Below are 20,608 nucleotides of genomic sequence, written 5' to 3'. Positions count from 1 at the left end.
AAACACAGCAGCCAATCTCCCACAAACAGCAATGTGATAATGACCAGGTAATCTGTTTTCAGTGATGTTGGTTGAAGGGTTGAAGGATAAATATTGGCCCCAGGACAGTGGGGATAGTGAGTATGGGAACTTTCACATCCACCTGAGAGGGTAGATGGGGTCTTGGTTTAACATCTCATCTGAAAGTCAGCACCTCTGACAGTGCGGCACTCCCTCAGCACTGCCCCTCCGACAGTGCAGCACTCCCTCAGTACCGCCCTGGAGTGTCGGCCTGGATTTTTGTGCTCAAGTCTCTGGAGTGGGGTTTGAACCCACAACCCTCTGATTCAGAGGCGAGAGTGCTGCCCACTGAGCCACAATTTATACTTCAACCCTCAAGCTGGCTGAAAGTGGTGATGCAATTCTGCTGTTAAACCCGCGCGCATTCTCCACTTACATTCTTTTTCTCTCTCTTTGAAACAAACATTTCCTTATCATTCGGAAGTTATGGTATGGGCTGGTCAATGGAAAAAAATCTCTGATGTTATATTTAGCTGCTCAGAGGCATGGAGTTCATTTGGAAAACGGGAGTGTTCAGTGGAGATGGAAATCGCTGTGTGCCCCTCCCTCTGTCAGTGAACTAGTTGCTGCCTGTATCCCTGGCCCGGGGCTCCGCAGCCTGCCTCCCTCCCCCGACCGAGACAGAGGCAAATTCAGGGGCTCCCGGACTGCCAAATTAGCAGCGCAATTGAGCAAATTACCGGTGCAACTCCGGGGCAAGTTGAGTAAAGTACCCTGACCTATCAGCACTACTTTGGGCACAAAAAAAAGCAACCTGTCAGAGCCGGGGAGAGCAATTTTACTTGCAAAAGGAGCGAGGCTTCTCGGTGAGACGGCTGAGCGGAAACCCCCCTCTCGGGGCAGTCCCACTCAGCGGCCGCGCAAGATCGGCGGAGGAGCGGAATCTCTGGTCGGGGCTTTTATTGTTGGGCAAGGTTGTAGCGATCACACACAGCGAAGAATTCAGCCCCGAGGGGGCGGAAATTCGGGAGGTTTGAGAAACTTTCCGCGGTGATTATTGAGGAATGTTGTTCCGGCATTCTTGCCTCGGTGCGCTGGCTCTGTGCTCCTGACAATCCCAGACATTGCTGGCGCTGGGAGGCTGTGGGGCGCTAGGTGCAGTGCACATTGCCCCGTGTCCCAGGGACAATGGGCCGACCGCTCTCGAGTTACGCCGGGGTGAGTCCCGGGCAGCCCTGAGCGCTGCATTGCGCCACAGGAGCGCCGATCTTCGCGCTGCGGGGACAAAGAGCGCTCCTGTTGGGGCAAAGTTGGAACAGGCAGGGAGAGGGAGAGCCAGGCACAGCAACTTCCCGGGACAATCCTCTCCTGGTGGGCCCCCGTCTCCCCCGACCCTGCTCCCTCTCCACCTCCTGGGGAACCGAGGACCAGACCAGACCAGCTCGGCAAGCAAGATGCCGAATTTTGAACCAGCACTCCTTTGAGGAAGCGGGAGAGAAAACGCGAGGGCAGCGATTGCCAGGAACACCGTGAGACATGGAGCAGAAGGAACGGCTGAGGCGCATTCAGTTCAATCACTTTCCCAATCGCAGACACTCCTGGATCTGGTGAGTAACACGGGAAAAGAGGAGTGGAACAAAAGCTCTTAAAAGGTTGAAACTGTTCGGGGTGTTGGTAGCACCCTCTGGGGATTCTCTCTCTCGCCTCTGAGTCAGAAGGTTGTGGGTTCAAGTTCCACTCCAGAGACTTGAGCACAAATATCTAGGCTGACACTCCCAGTGCAGTACTGAGGGAGTGCCGCACTGTCGGAGGGGCAGTACAGAGGGAGCGCCGCACTGTCGAAGGGGCAGTACAGAGGGAGCGCTGCACTGTCGGAGGGGCAGTACTGAGGGAGCGCCGCACTATCGGAGGGGCAGTACTGAGGGAGCGCCGCACTGTCGGAGGGGCAGTACTGAGGGAGCGCCGCACTGTCGGAGGGGCAGTACAGAGGGAGCGCCGCACTGTCGGAGGGGCAGTACTGAGGGAGCGCCGCACTGTCGGAGGGGCAGTACAGAGGGAGCGCCGCACTGTCGGAGGGGCAGTACTGAGGGAGCGCCGCACTGTCGAAGGGGCAGTACAGAGGGAGCGCCGCACTGTCGGAGGGGCAGTACTGAGGGAGCGCCGTGCTGTCGGAGGGGCAGTACTGAGGGAGCGCCGCGCTGTCGGAGGGACAGTACTGAGGGAGCGCCGTGCTGTCGGAGGGGCAGTACTGAGGGAGCGTGCTGTTGGAGGGGCAGTACTGACGGAGCGCCGCACTGTCGGAGGGGCAGTACTGAGGGAGTGTTGCACTGTTGGAGGGGCAATACTGAGGGAGCTTTAAGGGGCTGCGCATGCCTTTTTTTTTCTCATTGAAGAACCGGCTGCATGGGGTACCTGTAGCGCTGTGCAGCCGTGTAGCTTACAGGGAACATTGATGTACCATCAAGAGGTGCTGTCTTTCAGACAAGATGTTAAACCGATGCCCCGTTCAGGGAAGGTGGATGTAAAAGATCCCACGGCACTGTCCCCAAAAATGGGAAGAGAGGTTTATCGCACACCTGATTGCTGTTGTAGGATCTTGCTGTGCTGTGTTTGCCTATCTAATGTCAGTCACTGCACGTTACAATAATCGATTGCGTACGGAGCGCTTGGGGAATTCTCTCTGAGACGGGATGAGGATAATGTCCTTTGTACTATGATCATCATCATCATAGGCAGTCCCTCGGACTTGCTTCCACTCTTAAAATGAGTTCTTAGGTGACTGAACAGTCCAATACGAGAACCACAGTCCCTGTCACAGGTGGGACAGACAGTGGTTGAGGGAAGGGGTGGGTGGGACAGGTTTGCCGCACGCTCCTTCCGCTGCCTGCGTTTGATTTCTGTATGCTCTCGCCAATGAGACTCGAGGTGCTCAGCGCCCTCCCGGATGCACTTCCTCCACTTAGAGCGGTCTTTGGCCAGGGATTCCCAGGTGTCAGTGGGGATGTCGCACTTTATCAGGGAGGCTTTGAGGGTGACCTTGTAACGTTTCCGCTGCCCACCTGGGGCTTGTTTGCCGTGAAGGAGTTCCGAGTAGAGCGCTTGCTTTGGGAGTTTCGTGTCTGGCATGTGAACGATGTGGCCTGCCCAGCGGAGCTGATCGAGTGTGGTCAGTGCTTCAATGCTGGGGATGTTGGTGACACTCATGGTGACAGACTCATTTCATGATCTTCACTTGAAACAAGCTCGGGGACTCCTATCTTGCCAACCATTCAGCCTTGCATTTCATCCATCAGGATACTGCAGGTGTTCGCTGGTGGTACAATATCCCTCCTGTACAATGCGCCGGCTGTGTGGGATTCTTTATACAGTGCCTTTATCGTGGCGTCCCAGAGCACCTCACAGGAGCGATTAACAATCAAAATTTCACACCGACCCACAGAGGGAGATATTAGGACAGGTGACCAAAAGCGTGTGTAACTGTGAAGATCACTGGGTATTACAGACAATGGAGTCCATTCTTACCGCTTCCATCGAGGACAATCCCATGCTCCTCCCCACTGTGACATTCAACTGGTTCAAAAGGCACCCGCCCTTTTCCCCCTCACCCAGGATCCATTTGCTATTTCATCACAGAATCTTACAGTACAGAGGAGGTCATTCGGCCCATCGAGCCTGTGCCGGCTCTGTGAAAGAGCGATCCAGGCAGTCCCACTCCCCTTGCCCTTTCCCCACAGCCCTGTGAATTTTTCCATTTCAAGTATTTATCCAATTCCCTTTTGAAAGTTCCTATTGAATCCTTTCAGGCAGCGCGACCCAGATCACAACAACTCACATCCCCAATTTTAATTGCCACAGCATCGGTGGCCGTGCCTTCTGTTGGCTAAGCCCCAAGCTCTGGAACTTCCTCCCTAAACCTCTCCGCCTCTCTACCTCTCTCTCCCCCTCTAGATGCTCCTTTAAACCTCAAACTTTTGGTCACCTGTCCCTAATATCTCCTTATGTGGCTCGGTGTCAGGTTTTATTTGATAATGTTCTTGTGAAGTGCTGTGGGATGTTTTACTGCATTAAAGGCCCGATATAAATGTAGGGTGTTGTTGTTTGTCTGAACGCTGAATGACTAAGTGAAGCCTTGGGCTGGTGCCGGTATTGATCTGTAGACCAGTTGGTGAAGCTGCTATGATGGATTTGGGACGTGGCTATGGGGCATAAGCAGAGGCCATGTCATTAGTTATTGGCGTGTCTGTGATAGGGGCAGAATGTGGTGTGGGTCATTGCCAAACTCTCCAGGGGCATCGAGTGTCTCTCTGTCTCTTGTACACGTAGGACATCAAACATGGCTCAGTGGGTAGCACTCTCTCTCTCTCTCACCTGAGTCAGAAGCTCGTGGGTTCAAGACCCTCTCCAGAGACCACAGCCCATAATCTCAGCCAACACTCCCAGTGCAGTAGTGAGGGAGTGCCGCCCTGTCAGAGGGGCAGTAGTGAGGGAGCGTCGCCCTGTCGGAGGGGCAGTACTGAGGGAGCGCCGCAGTGTTGGAGGGGCAGTACTGAGGGAGTGCCGCCCTGTCGGAGGGGCAGTACTGAGGGAGTGCCGCACTGTCGGAGGGGCAGTACTGAGGGAGTGTCGCACTGTTGGAGGGGCAGTACTGAGGGAGCGTCGCCCTGTCGGAGGGGCAGTACTGAGGGAGCGCCGCAGTGTTGGAGGGGCAGTACTGAGGGAGTGCCGCCCTGTCGGAGGGGCAGTACTGAAGGAGCACCACACTGTCGGCGAGGCAGTACTGAGGGAGTGCCCACTGTCGGAGGTACCGTCTTTCAGATGAGATATTAAACCGAGGCCCCGTCTGCCTTCTTAAGTGGATGTAAAAGATCCTATGGCACTATTTCGAGGAAGAGCAGGCGAGTTCTCCCCGGTGTCCTAGGCTCAATATTTATCCCTCCACCAACATCACAAACAGATTATTTGGTCATTATCACATCGCTGTTTGTGGGAGCTTGCTGTGCGCAAATTGGCTGCCGCGTTTCCCACATTACATCAGTGACCTCACTCCAAAAGTATTTAATTGAATGCGGTTTGTGATGTCCTGAGGTCATGAATTGCAAGATAGAAATGCAAGTTCTTTCCATGGCGAATGTGAACAAAATTGCTTAACGGAAGGGTGGAGGGTAGCAGGGACTGGAGTCATCGCTAAACCTCTGCCTCTTGGCGTGGACTGCTGGTGTAATAATCTTCCCTGTCCTCTGCGTGAAATGAGCCTTATTCATCCCAGTTCCTGGAGGCTACTGGCCCACTGTATGCAAGCCTGCTCCTTGTTTCCTACATGCCAAGCGGCCTGGCTTCCCGCCCCGGAGCAAATGGATGACGCAGGAGGAGAGGTCGGAGCTCGGCTGCGATGCCTGCTGCAGTTGAATAGCCAACCGTGGGCCGTGTGGGGTCGCGGGGTGGCGTTTGGTCCGCAGCTGCAGGGCTGGGTCATGAGGCCACTTTAAAACAGGCACGATTATATTTTCCTCCAGCGGAGCCAACTCCATGTGAAGCCTTGACGTGATTCGAAAGTAAACTAATAATATAACCTGCGCGTTTTCTCTCTGTCTCTGAGGTCAAAGCCCCTCCAATAATCGATCATTGCCTTTATCAACAGCATTTGTAACAAGTGCGGCCAACTAGATTTCTGACCTTATCCCAGAAGTAACACCAGTGCCCCATCGGAAATATTTACGCTCCCAGTAACTATCTTCACTCCTGTTTCTGTCTCTGCCTTCTGTGATGTTACGGTGCACTGTGACTGTTCTTCCTCCTCCTGATCAACAATAACTTACATTTGTATGTTGCCTTTAACGTCCCAAGGAGCGTAATCAGATGCAAATTGGCACCGAGCCACCTAGTGGGACAGTTGACCAAAAACTGGGTCAAAAGAGGGATGTTTTATGGAGTGTCCTAAGAGGAGAGAGAGGCAGAGAGGCAGAGAGGTTTAGGGAGGGAGTTCCAAAGCTTGGGGCCCAGGCAGCTGAAGGCACGGTCACCGATGGTGGAGGGATGGAAGTTGAGGGTGCACAAGAGGGCAGAATTGGAGGTGCGCAGAGATCTAGGAGGGTTGTAGGGACTGGTGGAGGAGTCAGGATAGGGGTAGCAGAATTTTGGATGGGCTCAGGTTTATGGAGGGTGAAATGTGGGAGGCCAGCCAGGAATGCGTTGAAGTAGCCAGGTCAAGCGGTAACAAAGGCATGGATGAGGGTTTCAGCAGCGGATGAGTGAGGCAGGGACGGAGACGGGCGATGTTACGGAGGTGGAAATAATCATCGTAATCCTAGGTGGTCCCTTGGAATCGAGGAAGACTTACTTCCACTCTTAGAATGAGTCCTCAGGTGACTGAACAGTCCAATACGGGAATTACAGTCTCTGCCACAGGTGGAACAGATAGTCGTTAAAGGTAAGGGAGGGTGGGACTGGTTTGCCGCACGCTCCTTCCGCTGCCTGCGCTCGATTTCTGCATGCTCTCGTCGACCAGACTCGAGGTGCTCAGCGCCCTCCTGTATGCCCTTCCTCCACTTCGGGCGGTCTTGGGCCAGGGACTCCCAGGTGTCAGTGGGGATGTTGCACTTTATCAGGGAGGCTTTGAAGGTGTCCTTATATCGTTTCCTCTGCCCAGCTTTGGCTCGTTTCCCGTGAAGGAGTTCCGAGTAGAGCGCTTGCTTTGGGAATCTCGTGTCTGGCATGCGGACAATGCAGAGCTGATCAAGTGTGGTCAGTGCTTCAATGCTGGGATGTTGGCCTGATCGAGGACACTAGCGTTGGTGCGTCTGCCCTCCCAGGGGATTTGTGATGGTCTTGGTGATGGAGGGGAGACGGGGTCGGAAGCTTGGCTCTGTGTCGTCGAGGTTGCGAGCAGTCTGATCCCTTTAAACATCAATGTCCATTCAGACCGGCAGACCTTTCAGGAGTGAAGTTAGGGTACACTTCTACATGCAAAGGGTGATCCAAGTTTGGAACTCTCTCCTGCAAACACCAACACTAGATCAATTGTTAATTTTAAATCTGAGATTGATAAATTTTTGTTAACCAAAGGTATTAAGGGATAAGGGCCAAAGGCGGGTCTATGGAGTTAGGTCACAGATCAGCCGTGATCTCAGTGAGTGGCGCAACAGGCTCGAGGCGCAGTCGCTGACACTATTTCAATGACGATTGTGTACAGAACATTCTGAGAGATTGTCAGCCAATGACCGACCTCAGCTCTGACCGTGTGCCCTCCCGAATCCACTGCGTTTTACTTTACTCCTCGCGAGAATCTCAAAGAGCATTTAACATTTTTAGGAAGCGTTCTTCCTTTACTTGCTGGAGGGGATTGACTTTGTGCCAAGATGTCTGTGCGGCAGCGATGGGGGCGCAATATTTCCTGAACCTCGTGAGGCTGTCGGAATGAGTGAGAGCGCGTGGCCTGAGAGTCCGTCACGAATGGTGGGGCGCTTTACACAAACCTGAAGTCAGAATGTTTGGGGGGGTGGGGGGAGTATATAATGCCGGAGGAGTTCGCAGAGCTGGGGGCGGAATGGTCCAAATTGTCGGAGGGGCAGTACTGAGGGAGCATTGCACTGTCGGAGGGGCAGTACTGAGGGAGTGCTGCACCGTCGGAGGGGCAGTACTGAGGGAGTGCTGCACTGTCAGAGGGGCAGTACTGAGGGAGTGCTGCACTGTCAGAGGTGCCGTCTTACGGATTAGATATTAGATTTTCACATTTCCGCACATACACGGTTTTTCCATTGTGAAGCCGGCAAGTGGTCTGTGCGGGACCGCCAGAGCGCCGCCTGGCCACACAGCCTAAAGGGAGCTTTGGGCCCAATGACACTTTAAACAGTGAATGTGACCCCCTCCCTCACACCCACCCACCCCCTCCCTCGCACCCACTCCCTCCCTCGCACCCGCTCCCTCCCTCAAAACTGTTTTGTAATAGTATGTATGTCAATTGGTCTGATTTTCTCTGACTTGTATCCTGACCATCGGGCTTCCCGATGGGAATCCCCCTGCCTGCCTGAGGTGGTTGGATAAGGAGCAGCACTGCTCAGGCAAGCCCCAGCCGCCCCCTGCCCCCTGCCCCCTGCCCCCTACCCCCTGCCCCCTGCCCCCTGCCGCACTGCTGGGCTGATGGGACTCGCGTTGCTGCGATGTGGGGGTTGGGGTGTAATTGTGGGGCCGGGTCCAATATTCCCCCCCCCTCCCTCCATCCCCCCCCCTTCCCCCCCCCCCCCCCCCCCACCCCGGTATGCCAGATCCATCCCCCGCTCCCCCTTCCCTTGCAGATCCACTCTGGTCGAACATTACTGTCCATGTTTGGGGAGACTCTGTGCAGTGTCTTTTAAACAACAATAATGTGTGTTTATATAGCACCTTTAACATAATAAAACGTCCCATGGTGCTTCACAGGAGCATAACAAAACAGAATTTGACACCGAGCCACACAGGAGATATTGGGGCAGGCAACCAAAAGCTTGGTCAAAGAGGTCGGTTTTAAGGAACGTCTTAAAGGGACGGAGGGAAGCAGAGAGGGGCAGAGGGAGTTCCAGAGCTTGGGCCCCAGGCAACAGAAGGCATGGCCAGCAATGGTGGAGTGATTATATTCAGGGACGCTCAGGAGGGCAGAATTAGAGGAGTGCAGACATCTCGGTAGTGGTGGGGGGGGGTAGTGGGGCTGGAGGAGATTACAGAGATAGGGAGGGTATGAGGGGCTATGGAGAGATTTTAAAATGAGGATGAGAATTTTAAAATCGAGCCATTGCCGGACCGGGAGGCAACTGGAAAGTTGTGGCCTTGGCCTTGAACCCAGCATTTCCTGTCCCTCTGGCACTGTGGGCTCCTTGCAGACCTGCCCTGGAGCATGGCGCAGAGGCTCATCGCAACCACATATAGAAGTCTGCCTTCTACCCCTGATGGAACGCTTTGGTTATTTACTGACTAAACCGCTGTGGGCCTTTCCCAGACTCTATGAACCCGACCAGTTCTGAACGCAGTCTCCTGAGACACCACATTCTAAAATAAAAGTTCACGCTGATTTAAAAAAAAAAGATGGGGCAATATGGTGAAACAAAGTTACTGAGTTCCCGATCGCAACAACTCGCTGCGTAAAAACATTCTCCCCATCTCCCCCTCAGGTTCTTTTGTCGATTATCGTCACTCTGTGTCCCCCTGGTTACCGACCCTCCTGCCCCGGGAACAGGTTCTCCTTATTTACTCGATCACAACACTTCATGATTTTAAACACCTCTATTAAATCTCCCCTGCTCGAATTACCGTAAAACTTAATTGGCTGCAAAGCGCTTTGGCACATCTTGAGGATGTGATTGGCACTATAGAAATGCAAGTTCTTTCTTTAAATCCTCCACAGTGCTTTCATCCAGTTCCCATCCCCCTCTGCCCAACCCTTGCTCAGATCCGTTGTGTAACTGCGAGGTGTGGAGGGTTCCCACCTTGTGTTAAGGGTATTGCACAAGGTGCAGGAGTGCCTGTTTCATACGTAAAAAGAAAGAATGAAAGACTTGTATTTATATAGCGCCTTTCACAACCACCGGACATCTCAAAGCGCTTTACAGCCAATGAAGTACTTTTGGAATGCAGTCACTGTTGTAATGTGGGAAACGCGGCAGCCAACTTGCGCACAGCAAGCTCCCACAAACAGCCATGTGATAATGACCAGATAATCTGTTTTTGTGATGTTGATTGAGGGATAAATATTGGCCCCAGGACATCGGGGAGAACTTCCCTGCTCTTCTTTGAAATAGTGCCGTGGGATCTTTTACATCCACCTGAGAGAGCAGACGGGGCCTCGGTTTAACACCTCATCTGAAAGACGGCACCTCCAACAGTGCGGCACTCCCTCAGTACTGCCGCTCCGACAGTGCTGCACTCCCTCAGTGCTGCCCCTCCGACAGTGCGGCGCTCCCTCAGTACTGCACGGGGAGTGTCAGCCGAGATTTATGTGCTCAAGTCCCTGGAGTGGGGCTTGAACTCACAACCTTCTGACCCTGAGGCGAGAGTGCTGCCAACTGAGCGACGGCTGACACTATAACCTCGTCATAGCTTTTCACAGAATTCATCATGAAACAAAAACCTAACTGGACCAGCCACATAAATACTGTGGCTACAAGAGCGGGTCAGAGGCTGGGTATTCTGTGGTGAGTGTCTCACCTCCTGACTCCCCAAAGCCTTCCCACCATCTACAAGGCACAAGGCAGGAGTGTGATGGAACACTCTCCACTTGCCTGGATGAGTGCAGCTCCAACAACACTCGAGAAGCTCAACACCATCCAGGACAAAGCAGCCGCTTGATCGGCCCCCCATCCCCCACCTTCAACACTCACTCCCTCCACCACCTTCAACACTCACTCCCTCCACCACCGGCGCACCGTGGCTGCAGTGTGTACCATCTACAAGATGCACTGCAGCAACTCGCCAAGGCTTCTTCGGCAGCACCTCCCAAACCCGCGACCTCTACCACCTAGAAGGACAAGGGCAGCAGGCGCATGGGAACACCACCACCTCCACGTTCCCCTCCCAGTCACACACCATCCTGACTTGGAAATATATCGGCCGTTCCTTCATCGTCGCTGGGTCCCAATCCTGGAACTCCCTCCCTAACAGCACTGTGGGAGCACCTTCACCACACGGACTGCAGCGGTTCAAGAAGGCGGCTCACCACCACCTTCTCAAGGGGCAATCAGGGATGGGCAATAAATGCCGGCCTTGCCAGCGATGCCCACACCCCAGGAATGAATGTAAAAAAAATAAATCTTCCTGTATTTCGATTTCCAAGAAACCATAAGTATATCTGATCTAAAAATCTAATCTAAAGCGTAGAAGGTTACGCTGGTAGGAGTGCGATGCAGAGGGGAGGGAGGAGGCTCGTGTGGAATACAAACACCAGCACGGACCAGTTGGGTCTGTTTCTGTGCTGTGCCATTGTGTGGAGAATGATTCAGAGTGAGACTGGTGCCTTTATGTTTGATGAGAGAGGCTCCTGCATGAGCGATTGTAATTTGAAAAGACTTCACGGGCGGTGAATCAACTTGGAACGCCCAGACACCGTGAAAGGCGCTACATATAAGCAATTTGTTTCCTGCGCTGCGAGGGAGCTGACTCTTGGCGTTGCTGACAATTGACAATTTAAAGGGGCACAACCAATAAAGGCTGGAAATTTAAAAAGAAACGGAACAAATTAAATTAAAATGTTGTACCCTGGCGGGGAGGGATGATACAGCACTCCAGTCCCCCCCGGTGCCCACCGGTCGCGGGAAGGCCTCGAGCGTGCCGGTGGAAACTGCGTGCTCCATCTCCAGGGACAACCCGTGGCGCGACTGTGTGTGCGGGAGCTGTGGCCCTCTGCTGCCACCCTGTGTTGGCTGCCTGAACTGCTTCCTACAGTCCGTCTGCATTCAATTGTCACACACCATCGCATCTCGGAGCGCGATCACAACAAACGCATCGCGTTGAAATGAAGTCGGCGCTGCCATGTTGCGCCTAGCAAGATCCCACAAACAGCGATACGATGTGGCTTCAGGTGATTGAGGGAGGAACGCTGACTATTGCCTCCCAGGAACAGGAGGAGGCTATTCAGCCCCTCGAACCTGTCCCGCCATTCGGTTAGATCACAGCTGATCCGTATCTTAACTCCATCAACCCGCCTTGGTTCTGTAACCCTTAATACCCTTGCCCGACAAAAATCTCTCAATCTCAGTTCACAAATCTTCAATTGACCGCCCCCCCCCCCAGCTAGCACCCACAGCTTTTTGGGGGAGAGAGTTCCCGATTCCCACTGCCCTTTGTGTGAAGAAGTGCTCCCTGACATCACCCTGAACGGCCTGGCTCTAATTTTAAGGTCCTGCCCCTTGTTCTGGACTCCCCCCACCAGAGGGAATAGTTTCTCTCGATCTACCCCATCAACTCCTTTAATCATCTTCAACACCTCGATCAGATCATCCCGTAATCTCCTACACTCGAGGGAATACAGGACCAGTCTGTGCAAACGGTCCTCGGGATTTAACCCTTTCAGTCCCGGTATCACCCTGGGGAACCTGCACTGCTCCCCCTCCGAGGCCGATATATCGGGGGAGAATTGGCTGCTGACCTTAGAATGCTGCCGTGTGATCTTTAACATCCGCCTCAACAACTCCTCACAGTCTGCTCCACACTGCCCCTAACTCCACACCCGGGTGCAAATGCTGGAGTGATCCCAACCACACAGCCCGCTGCTGATAGAGAATCACAAGGGAAGAGTTTCATAATATTCTTCATGGTCTATCCATATCAACGTCAGCTGTAGCTCAGTGGGCAGCACACTCGCCTCTGGGTCAGAGGGTTCAAGTCCCCACTCCAGATACTTGAGCCCATAATCCAGGCTGACACACCCAGTGCAGGGAGTGCTGCGCTGTCGGAGGGGCAGTACTGAGGGAGTGCTGCACTGTCGGAGGGGCAGTACTGAGGGAGTGCTGCACTGTCGGAGGGGCAGTACTGAGGGAGTGCTGCACTGTCGGAGGGGCAGTACTGAGGGAGCGCCGCACTGTCGGAGGGGCAGTACTGAGGGGGTGCTGCATTGTCGGAGGGGCAGTACTGAGGGAGTGCAGCGCTGTCGGAGGGGCAGTACTGCGGGAGTGCTGCACTGTTGGGGTGGGGTGGGGGGGGGGGCCGTACTGAGGGAGTGCTGCACTATTAGAGGGCCGTCTTTCAGATGAGAAGTTAAACCGAGGCCCCGTCTGCTCTCTCAGCTGGATGTAAAAGATCCCATGATACACTTTCGAAGAAGAGCAGAGGAGTTCTCCCCGGTATCTCGGCCAATATTTATCCCTCAGTCAACATCACTAAAACAGCTTAACTGGTCATTATCACATTGCTGTTTGTGGGAGCTTGCTGTGTGCAAATTGGCTGCTGCTTTTCCCACATTACATCAGTGACTATACTCCAAAAAGTACTTGATTGGCTATAAAGCGCTTTGAGACATCCTGAGGTCATAAAAGGCGCTATATAAATGCAAGTCTTACTTTTGCTTATATTAATGTAAAGAATGAAAGTTGGCAGGGGTGGGTCTCGGGGGTCGGATGTGGGGGGGGGTCAGGGGTGGGGAGGATTCTAGGGTTGGGGTTCGGGGGTCGGGGAATTGGGGATCGAGGGGGATTGGGGGTCGAGGGGGGTTTCGGGGGTTGGAGGTTGAAGGGGGATCGGGGGTTGGGAGTCGAGGGGGTTTGGGGTTCAGGCTCGGGGGTTGGGAGTCGAGGGGGTTTGGGGTTCAGGCTCGGTGGTTGGGATCGAGGGGGGATTCGGGGGTTGGGCGTCATGGGGGGTTTCAGGGTTCGGGGAGGATGGGGGCCGGGGTTCGGGGTCTGGAAGGTTGGGGGTCAAGGCTTGGGGGGGGGGTTCGGCGGTTGGGGGTCGAGGGGGATTTTGGGGGTCAGGTGGTTTTAGGGGTCAGGGGATTTTGGGGGCCGGGGTTCGGGGGTCTGGAGGGTTGAAGGTCAAGGTGGGGGGGGGTTCGGGGGTTGCAGGTCGAGGGGGGTCGGGGATCAGGGGTTGGGATCGAGGGGAGTTCGGCGGTTGGGGTCGAGGGGGATTTTGGGGGTCAGGGGATTTCGGAGGTCGGGAGGTTGGGGGCCGGGGTCTGGAGGGTTGAAGGTCAAGACGGGGGGAGTTCGGGGGTTGGGGGTCGAGGTTGGGGTTCGGGGGTCAGTGCCCGTGGATCTCCTGCCTGGACCCTGGGGGAGGGTCTCTGTGGCTCAGTGTGAAGGCAGTGAGTGCAGAAAGCTGCAGCCCACAGTTGCTGAGGTTGCTCCCGCTCCTCAGTAAACAGTTTACTTTAAGCGGAGCAGCCGACGGAGGGAAGGAATGTTGTTGTCGGAGAGTCTGGGCCCGCCGACTGATGGAAAATGTTAAAGTGCTGAAGCCACTCTCTGAGAAAATAAATAAATGTCAGAGAGAGAGAGACACTGCACAGCTCGACTTCGCAGAGACAGCGAGTGGAGCCATCGCTTTTTTATTTGTTATTGGGATATGGGCGCCACTGGCAAGGCCGGCATTTATTGCCTGTCGCTAATCGCCCTTGGGAAGCTGGTGGTGAGCTGCCTTGAACCGCAGAGGGCAGTTAATAGTCGACCACATTGCTGTGGGACTGGAGTCATATATAGGCCAGACCGGGTAAGGGTGGCAGATTTCCCCCACTACCGCGCAGAGGGCAATACAGACAGACAGCTTATTGCGGCAATTCCGCCGGGGGGTGGGGGTGGGGGCGGGGGCGGGGCAGACAGTCAGACTCCGTTTCGTCTCTCTCACTCTCGCTCTGCCCTCCCCGTGCCCGACTCCTCCACTACGCCTCCTGATGCCTTTAACAGTGAGGCATGTGGGTGGGGGTGGGGGGGGGCTAGGTGCAATGGGTGATTCGCACGAATCAGCAGCCTCGTGACATAAAGACATAAGAATTAGGAGCAGGAGTCGGCCGTGCGGCCCCTCGAGCCTGCTCCGCCATTCAATGAGATCACGGCTGATCTTCCACCTCAACTCCACTTTCCTGCACAATCTCCATATCCCTCGATTCCCTTAATATCCAAAAATCTATCGATCTCAGCCTTGAATATACTCAGAGACTGAGCCTCCACAGCCCTCTGGGGCAGAGAATTCCAAAGATTCATCACCCTCTGAGTGAAGAAATTTCTCCTCATCTCAGTCCTAAATGGCCGACCCCTTATCCTGAGACTGTGTGACCCCTGGTTCTAGACTCCCCAGCCCGGGGGGAACACCCTCCCTGCATCTACCCTGTCAAGCCCTGTAAGAATTTTGTATGTTTCAATGAGATCACCTCTCATTCTTCTAAACTCTAGAGAATATAGGCCTAGTCTGCTCAATCTCTCCTCATAGGACAATCCCCCCATCCCAGGAATCAGTCTGGTGAACCTTCGCTGCACTCCCTCAATGGCAAGTAAATCCTTCCTTAGGTAAGGAGACCAGAACAGTGCACAATACTCCAGGTGTGGTCTCACCAGGGCCCTGTATAATTGCAGTAAGACGTCTTTACTCTTATACTCAAATCCCCCCCCCCCACCACCTCAATTACCTTCTCCATTTGACGCCGGTAACCGGCCCTGGGTCACTCTGCATTGAGAATGTCAGTGGTACCCAATGAATCGGGGCGGCAAAGATTTGCAAAAAGAATAAGGAGTTTTATTCACACAGGCTCCTTTCTGAGTTTGCACCCGGCTAAATGTTGAAGCGATATTTGCAACCCGTATTTACTCTGATTCACCCCCGCGCGCCGCCCCCCCCCCGCCCCAACCTCTAACCCCCAGCGGCAAGGAACGGAGGATCGGCAGGCGGCGAGGTCCGAAATCCGTCAAATCCCGAAATCCGGCACGGATTCGGTCCACGGGATTCTGGATTTCAAACTCTTGATTTTCTTGTCTGAAATCTGGAAAAACCCAAAACCCGGCACGGATTTAGTCACGAGGATTCCGGATTTCAGACGTTACACCTGTACTGCGGATGCTGGAAATCTGAAATAAAGGCAGAAAACGCTGGAAATACACAGCGGGTCAGGCAGCGTCTGTGGAGAGAGAAACAGAGTTTAAGTTTTGGGTCGATGACCCTTCGTCAGCATCCCAGAGTACTTAAGGAAGTGGCCCTAGAAATAGTGGATGCATTGGTGATCATTTTCCAACAGTCTATCGACTCTGGATCAGTTCCTATGGACTGGAGGGTAGCTAATGTAACACCACTTTTTAAAAAAGGAGGGAGAGAGAAAACAGGTAATTATAGACCGGTTAGCCTGACATCAGTAGTGGGGAAAATGTTGGAATCAATTATTAAGGATGTTACTAGCAGAGTGGACAAGGGAGAACCAGTGGATGTGTATTTGGACTTTCAAAAGGCTTTTGACAAGGTCCCACACAAGAAATTGGTGTGCAAAGTCAAAGCGCATGATAATGGGGGTAATGTACTGACGTGGATAGAGAATTGGTTGGCAGACAGGAAACAGAGAGTCGGGATAAATGGGTCCTTTTCAGAATGGCAGGCAGTGACTAGTGAAGTGTCGCAGGGCTCAGTGCTGGGACCCAAGCTCTTTACAATATACATTAACGATTTAGATGAAGGAATTGAGTGTAATATCTCCAAGTTTGCAGATGACACTAAACTGGGTGGCGGTGTGAGTTGTGAGGGGGAAGTTAAGAGGCTGCAGGGTGACTTGGACAGGTGAGGTGAGTGGGCAAATGCATGGCAGATGCAGTATAATGTGGATAAATGTGAGGTTATCCATTTTGGGAGCAAAAACACGAAGGCAGAATATTATCTGAATGGCGGCAGATTAGGAAAAGGGGAGGTGCAACGAGACCTGAGTGTCATGGTACATCAGTCACTGAAAGTTGGCATGCAGGTACAACAGGCGGTGAAGAAGGCAAATGGTATGTTGGCCTTCATAGCTGGGGGATTTGAGTACAGGAGCAGGGAGGTCTTGCTGCAGTTGTACAGGGCCTTAGTGAGGCCTCACCTGGAATATTGTGTTCAGTTTTGGTCTCCTAATCTGAGGAAGGACGTTCTTGCTATTGAGGGAGTGCAGCGAAGGTTCACCAGATTAATTCCAGGGATGGCTGGACTGACATATGAGGAGAGACTGCATCAACTGGGCCTTTATTCACTGGAGTTTAGAAGAATGAGAGGGGATCTCATAGAAACATATAAGATTCTGACAGGACTGGACAGATTAGATGCGGGAAGAATGTTTCTGATGTTGGGGAAGTCCAGAACCAGGGGACATAGTCTTAGGATAAGGGGTAGGCCATTTAGGACTGAGATGAAGAGAAACTTCTTCACTCAAAAAATTGTTAACCTACGGAATTCCCTGCCGCAGAGAGTTGTTGAGGCCAGTTCTTTGGATATATTCAAGAGGGAGTTAGATATGGCCCTTACGGCTAAGGGGATCAAGGGGTATGGAGAGAAAGCAGGAAAGGGGTACTGAGGTAATGATCAGCCATGATCTTATTGAATGGCGGTGCAGGCTCGAAGGGCCGAATGGCCTACTCCTGCACCTATTTTCTATGTTTCTATGTCAGAACTGGAAACACTAACTGTTTCTCCATCGATGCTGCCTTGACCCATGGAGTATTTCCAGCATTTTCTGTCCCTATTTCTAATCCCATTGATCTGATCCCACTCCAGCTCATTGTAGAACCATGGGAGGCATAAACCCCGGCATCATCTTTGACGTAGTCAACCGTTTCAGTGTGTATCGTCACACAATGAGCCAACACTGAAACACACACGAAGATATTGGGACAGGCGACCAAATGCTTGTTCAGGGAGGGAGGTTTTAAGGAGCGTCTTAAAGGAGGGGAGAGAGAGACGGAGAGATTTAGGGAGGGAGTTCCAGAATTTAGGACCCGGGCAGCTGAAGGCACAGCCGTCAATGGTGGAGCGATGGAAATGGGGATTGGACAAGGGGGCAGAGTTGGAGGAGTGCAGAGAGCTTGTGGGGGAGGGGTTGTAGGAGGTTACTGTGATAGGAAGGGGTGAGGCAAGGGAGGGATTTGAAATCAAGGATGAATATAGGAACAGGAGGAGGCCATTCAGCCCCTCGAGCTGTTCCGCCATTCAATCAGATCACAGCTGATCTGTCTGTGAACTCCATCTACCCGCCTTGGTTCCATAACCCTTAATCCCCTTACCCCACAAAAGTCTATCCATCTCCGTTCTGAAATTTTCAATTGATCCCCCCCCCAAGCCTCTACAGCCTTTTGGGGGAGAGAGTTCCAGATTCCCACTGCCCCTTGTGTGAAGAAGTGCTTCCTGACACCACTCCTGAATAGCCTCAAACTCCACAGTATTAGACAGACACACAATACTTCTTTAAATATTTTCATTCTTGTCATACCTGGAACCGAGGGATAAATATCCACTGATTTAGTGGTTTGAAATCCCCAGCCAGGACTCCTATCCTCCCATCAGTTATCTGTCTCCGTACTTACTGTACACCTGGTCTGTATGAAGAGGGTGTCTGGACTAGAGACAATTTTGATTAAACATGAAAGAGTTATATGTAGAAACTGGAGAAGCTGGGATTATTCTCCTTGGAGCAGTGAAGATGAAGGGGAGATTCAATAGATGTGTTCAAAATCATGAGGAGTTTTGATAGAGTAAATAATTAGAATCTGTTTCCAGGGGCAGGAGGGTTGGTAACCAGAGGATATTCAGGGAATCGTGGGATACGGGGACAGTGCAGGAAAGTGGAGTTGAGGTGGAAGATCAGCCATGATCTTATTGAATGGCGGAGCAGGCTCGAGGGGCCGAATGGCCGACTCCTGCTCCTAATTCTTATGTTCTTATGTAGATGTCTCTATGGGCCGGTGTGACATGGTGTGTAGTGAGTGTGAGCGAGCTCACGCTTACAGACACAATAACACTAACAGACACAGACTCACACTCACAGTGCATGTGTCTGTGAGAATGTGAGTGAGTGTCGAGCTTATTTAATATAAAGCAATAACATTTTACAATGTTCAGAATTTTGCACATAAAACAGGCAAAATTCAAGAATGAAATGACCATCCATTCATTTGTCCATTATTGTTGAGGTTTTTAAATATATTCACGTGTGTGTGTGTGTGTCGGGGACAGGTCTGCCTTGTGGAAGCCCCGTGCTAAGGAGCGGTTTAAGACCCTGACAATTTACTGGACAAACTTATCACTGGGTCAGCCTAGGACCCCTAACATACCACGGCGTGTATCTGTGTCTGTCTGTGTGCGTGTGTTTATCTGCGTGTGTGTATGTGTGTCTGTCTGTCTATCTGTGTATGTGTCTGTGTCTGTGTGTGTTGAAAGCCGGGAGCAACTGTGATCCCGAGGAGGGAATATTGTGTGGCCAGTGTACGGGGACAGGAGTGTGAGCCTCTGACATCTGGGATCCGTTAGCAGCTCAAGCACTGATCAAACAGGGGGAGATCAGAGGCACGGAGTGGGAGGGGTTCATGCTCAAGAGCAGGGGTGACACTCAGTCCTGACCCGCACTGGGCTGGGTGAGCGAGAGGAGCTCGGCAGGGTAACACGAGCCCGTGGGGTTAATTGAGCTGGGAGAATCCGCCCTCGGTATCGTAGCAGTGACGCACGGCACTGAGTGTGAGCCCAGCTGTGAGTGGCTCCTGCCACAGGAATTGCTCTCAGTCACCGCGGAGTTAAAAGCAGTAACTGTCAGTGGGGAGGGAGGGAGCAGGAGGTGGGGGCCGGGGGTAGGGGTGGGGGGGGGGGGGGGGTGTTGGGGAGGACAGACGGAGGGAGAGAAGCAAGGCTCACTCTCTCTCTCTCTCTCGCAGGGGAGAGGAAAGGAAAGTGTTGGATCGACTCGACTTTGAGCGATTTTGGGGGCTCTTTCATAAATTAAAAAGCGAAGTTACTGGCAGCAATGTGGCCGGGTTGCAGGAAGTGGTGCAGCTTGTCGACATCAGTCGCGGCCGGCGTTTAGCTAAAGGCTTCCAGCTGTGCGGGCTGGCCGGGGGGGTTGGGGAGCGTGTTGGAGCGAGGGACGAGCAGCGAGCGAGGATGAGTCTGCCCAGCAGCTGTGGCCCCCCTCCCACAGCGGAGCGAGCGCCCAGGCTGGGCAGTGGCAGCGGATCGCCATTCTCCGTTAACAGGCCCATCGACATCGTGCAGAGACGCAGACGGTAAACCCGGGGGAGGGGGCCGATTCTTCCTTCTCCTTCTTCTCTGGGCTTTGTCCGGGGGGGGGGAGGGGGGCAAGGGGCTGGGGGGCAACGTGGGGGGGTGAGAGGGGGCAAAGGGGTGGGGGAGGAATGATAGGGTGCGAGGGGGAATGATGGGGCCGAGGGGGCGGAGTGAAGCGAGGAGGGGCAAGGGCAGGGAGAGGGGGTGGGGGAGTGAGGGGGGTGGGGGAGTGAGGGGGTGCGGAGGAGCGATGGGGTGGGGGGTTGAGCAGGTGGGGGGAGTGGCAAATGTGCGAGGGAAAGGGGGCAATGAGGGTAAGGGGTTAAGAGGTGCCGAGTGGGAGGTAGGGGGCGTGAGGGTACGGGGTGTTCGAGGGGAAGGGGACGAGGGGCCGGAGGTGGGGATTTCAGGATAACCTCACAAACCCAATGTTAACGCTCTGTCCTCCGGTGGCTGATGCAGCCAGCAGTTCACAGAGAACCCCGAGACCCAAATCTGTCGATCTGTGACAGTCACCTCTCCATCGCCCTGGTCCCCCGCGAGACAGCATGTCATCTCTCCCTGGGACCTAGAGTCCTCTGGCACCCTATAGCCCGCCCCCAAGTGGCTGTTGGGACCCCAGACAGTGATCGTTAGCAAGATATTCCTCTGTGGAGGGCATCACAGCTCAGCCCCGTCTCCCCCACCCCGCTGGCCCTGGATCGTGGGCAGGCACAGGACCCCCTGCTTATGTCCATCATCCCCCGCCTCCAAACTCAGAGGCCGATTCCAGTTCCCGATCTTGTTCATCACAGTGTCGATTGTTACCCGTTTACAGCTTTGTGACTTCATTGGAGTGTTTTACAGGTTGCTGTTGTAGTGTTCCACTCCGCCCCAATCCCTCCTCGCTCCTCCTCTCCTTCCCTCCTCCCCTCTCCCTCCTCCTCCCCTCCCTCCC

The 20,608-nt window shown here is 53.5% G+C and overlaps 1 protein-coding gene across 2 annotated transcripts in view; it reads left to right on the top strand.

Annotated features, from left to right (window-relative positions):
• Positions 1-1,146: 1,146 nt before the first annotated feature.
• LOC139228500 (3',5'-cyclic-AMP phosphodiesterase 4C-like) overlaps positions 1,147-20,608 on the top strand; it is a 101,468-nt gene continuing 82,006 nt past the window's right edge. The window contains exon 1 of one of the 2 annotated variants that reach the window (XM_070859567.1): positions 1,147-1,607. In XM_070859567.1, the coding sequence (XP_070715668.1) occupies positions 1,537-1,607 (71 nt within the window). In that variant the 5' untranslated portion in view covers positions 1,147-1,536. Of the gene's footprint in view, positions 1,608-19,523; positions 19,671-20,608 lie in introns of those variants that run through there. The other variant, XM_070859566.1, reaches the window with a different exon arrangement.

Source organism: Pristiophorus japonicus, chromosome 18 (assembly GCF_044704955.1).
Source record: "Pristiophorus japonicus isolate sPriJap1 chromosome 18, sPriJap1.hap1, whole genome shotgun sequence".
In the NCBI taxonomy this organism is placed as follows: Eukaryota; Metazoa; Chordata; class Chondrichthyes; family Pristiophoridae; genus Pristiophorus; species Pristiophorus japonicus.
The sequence above is the reverse complement of the archived record's forward strand: the minus strand, read 5'-3'. Positions and strand labels throughout refer to the sequence as shown.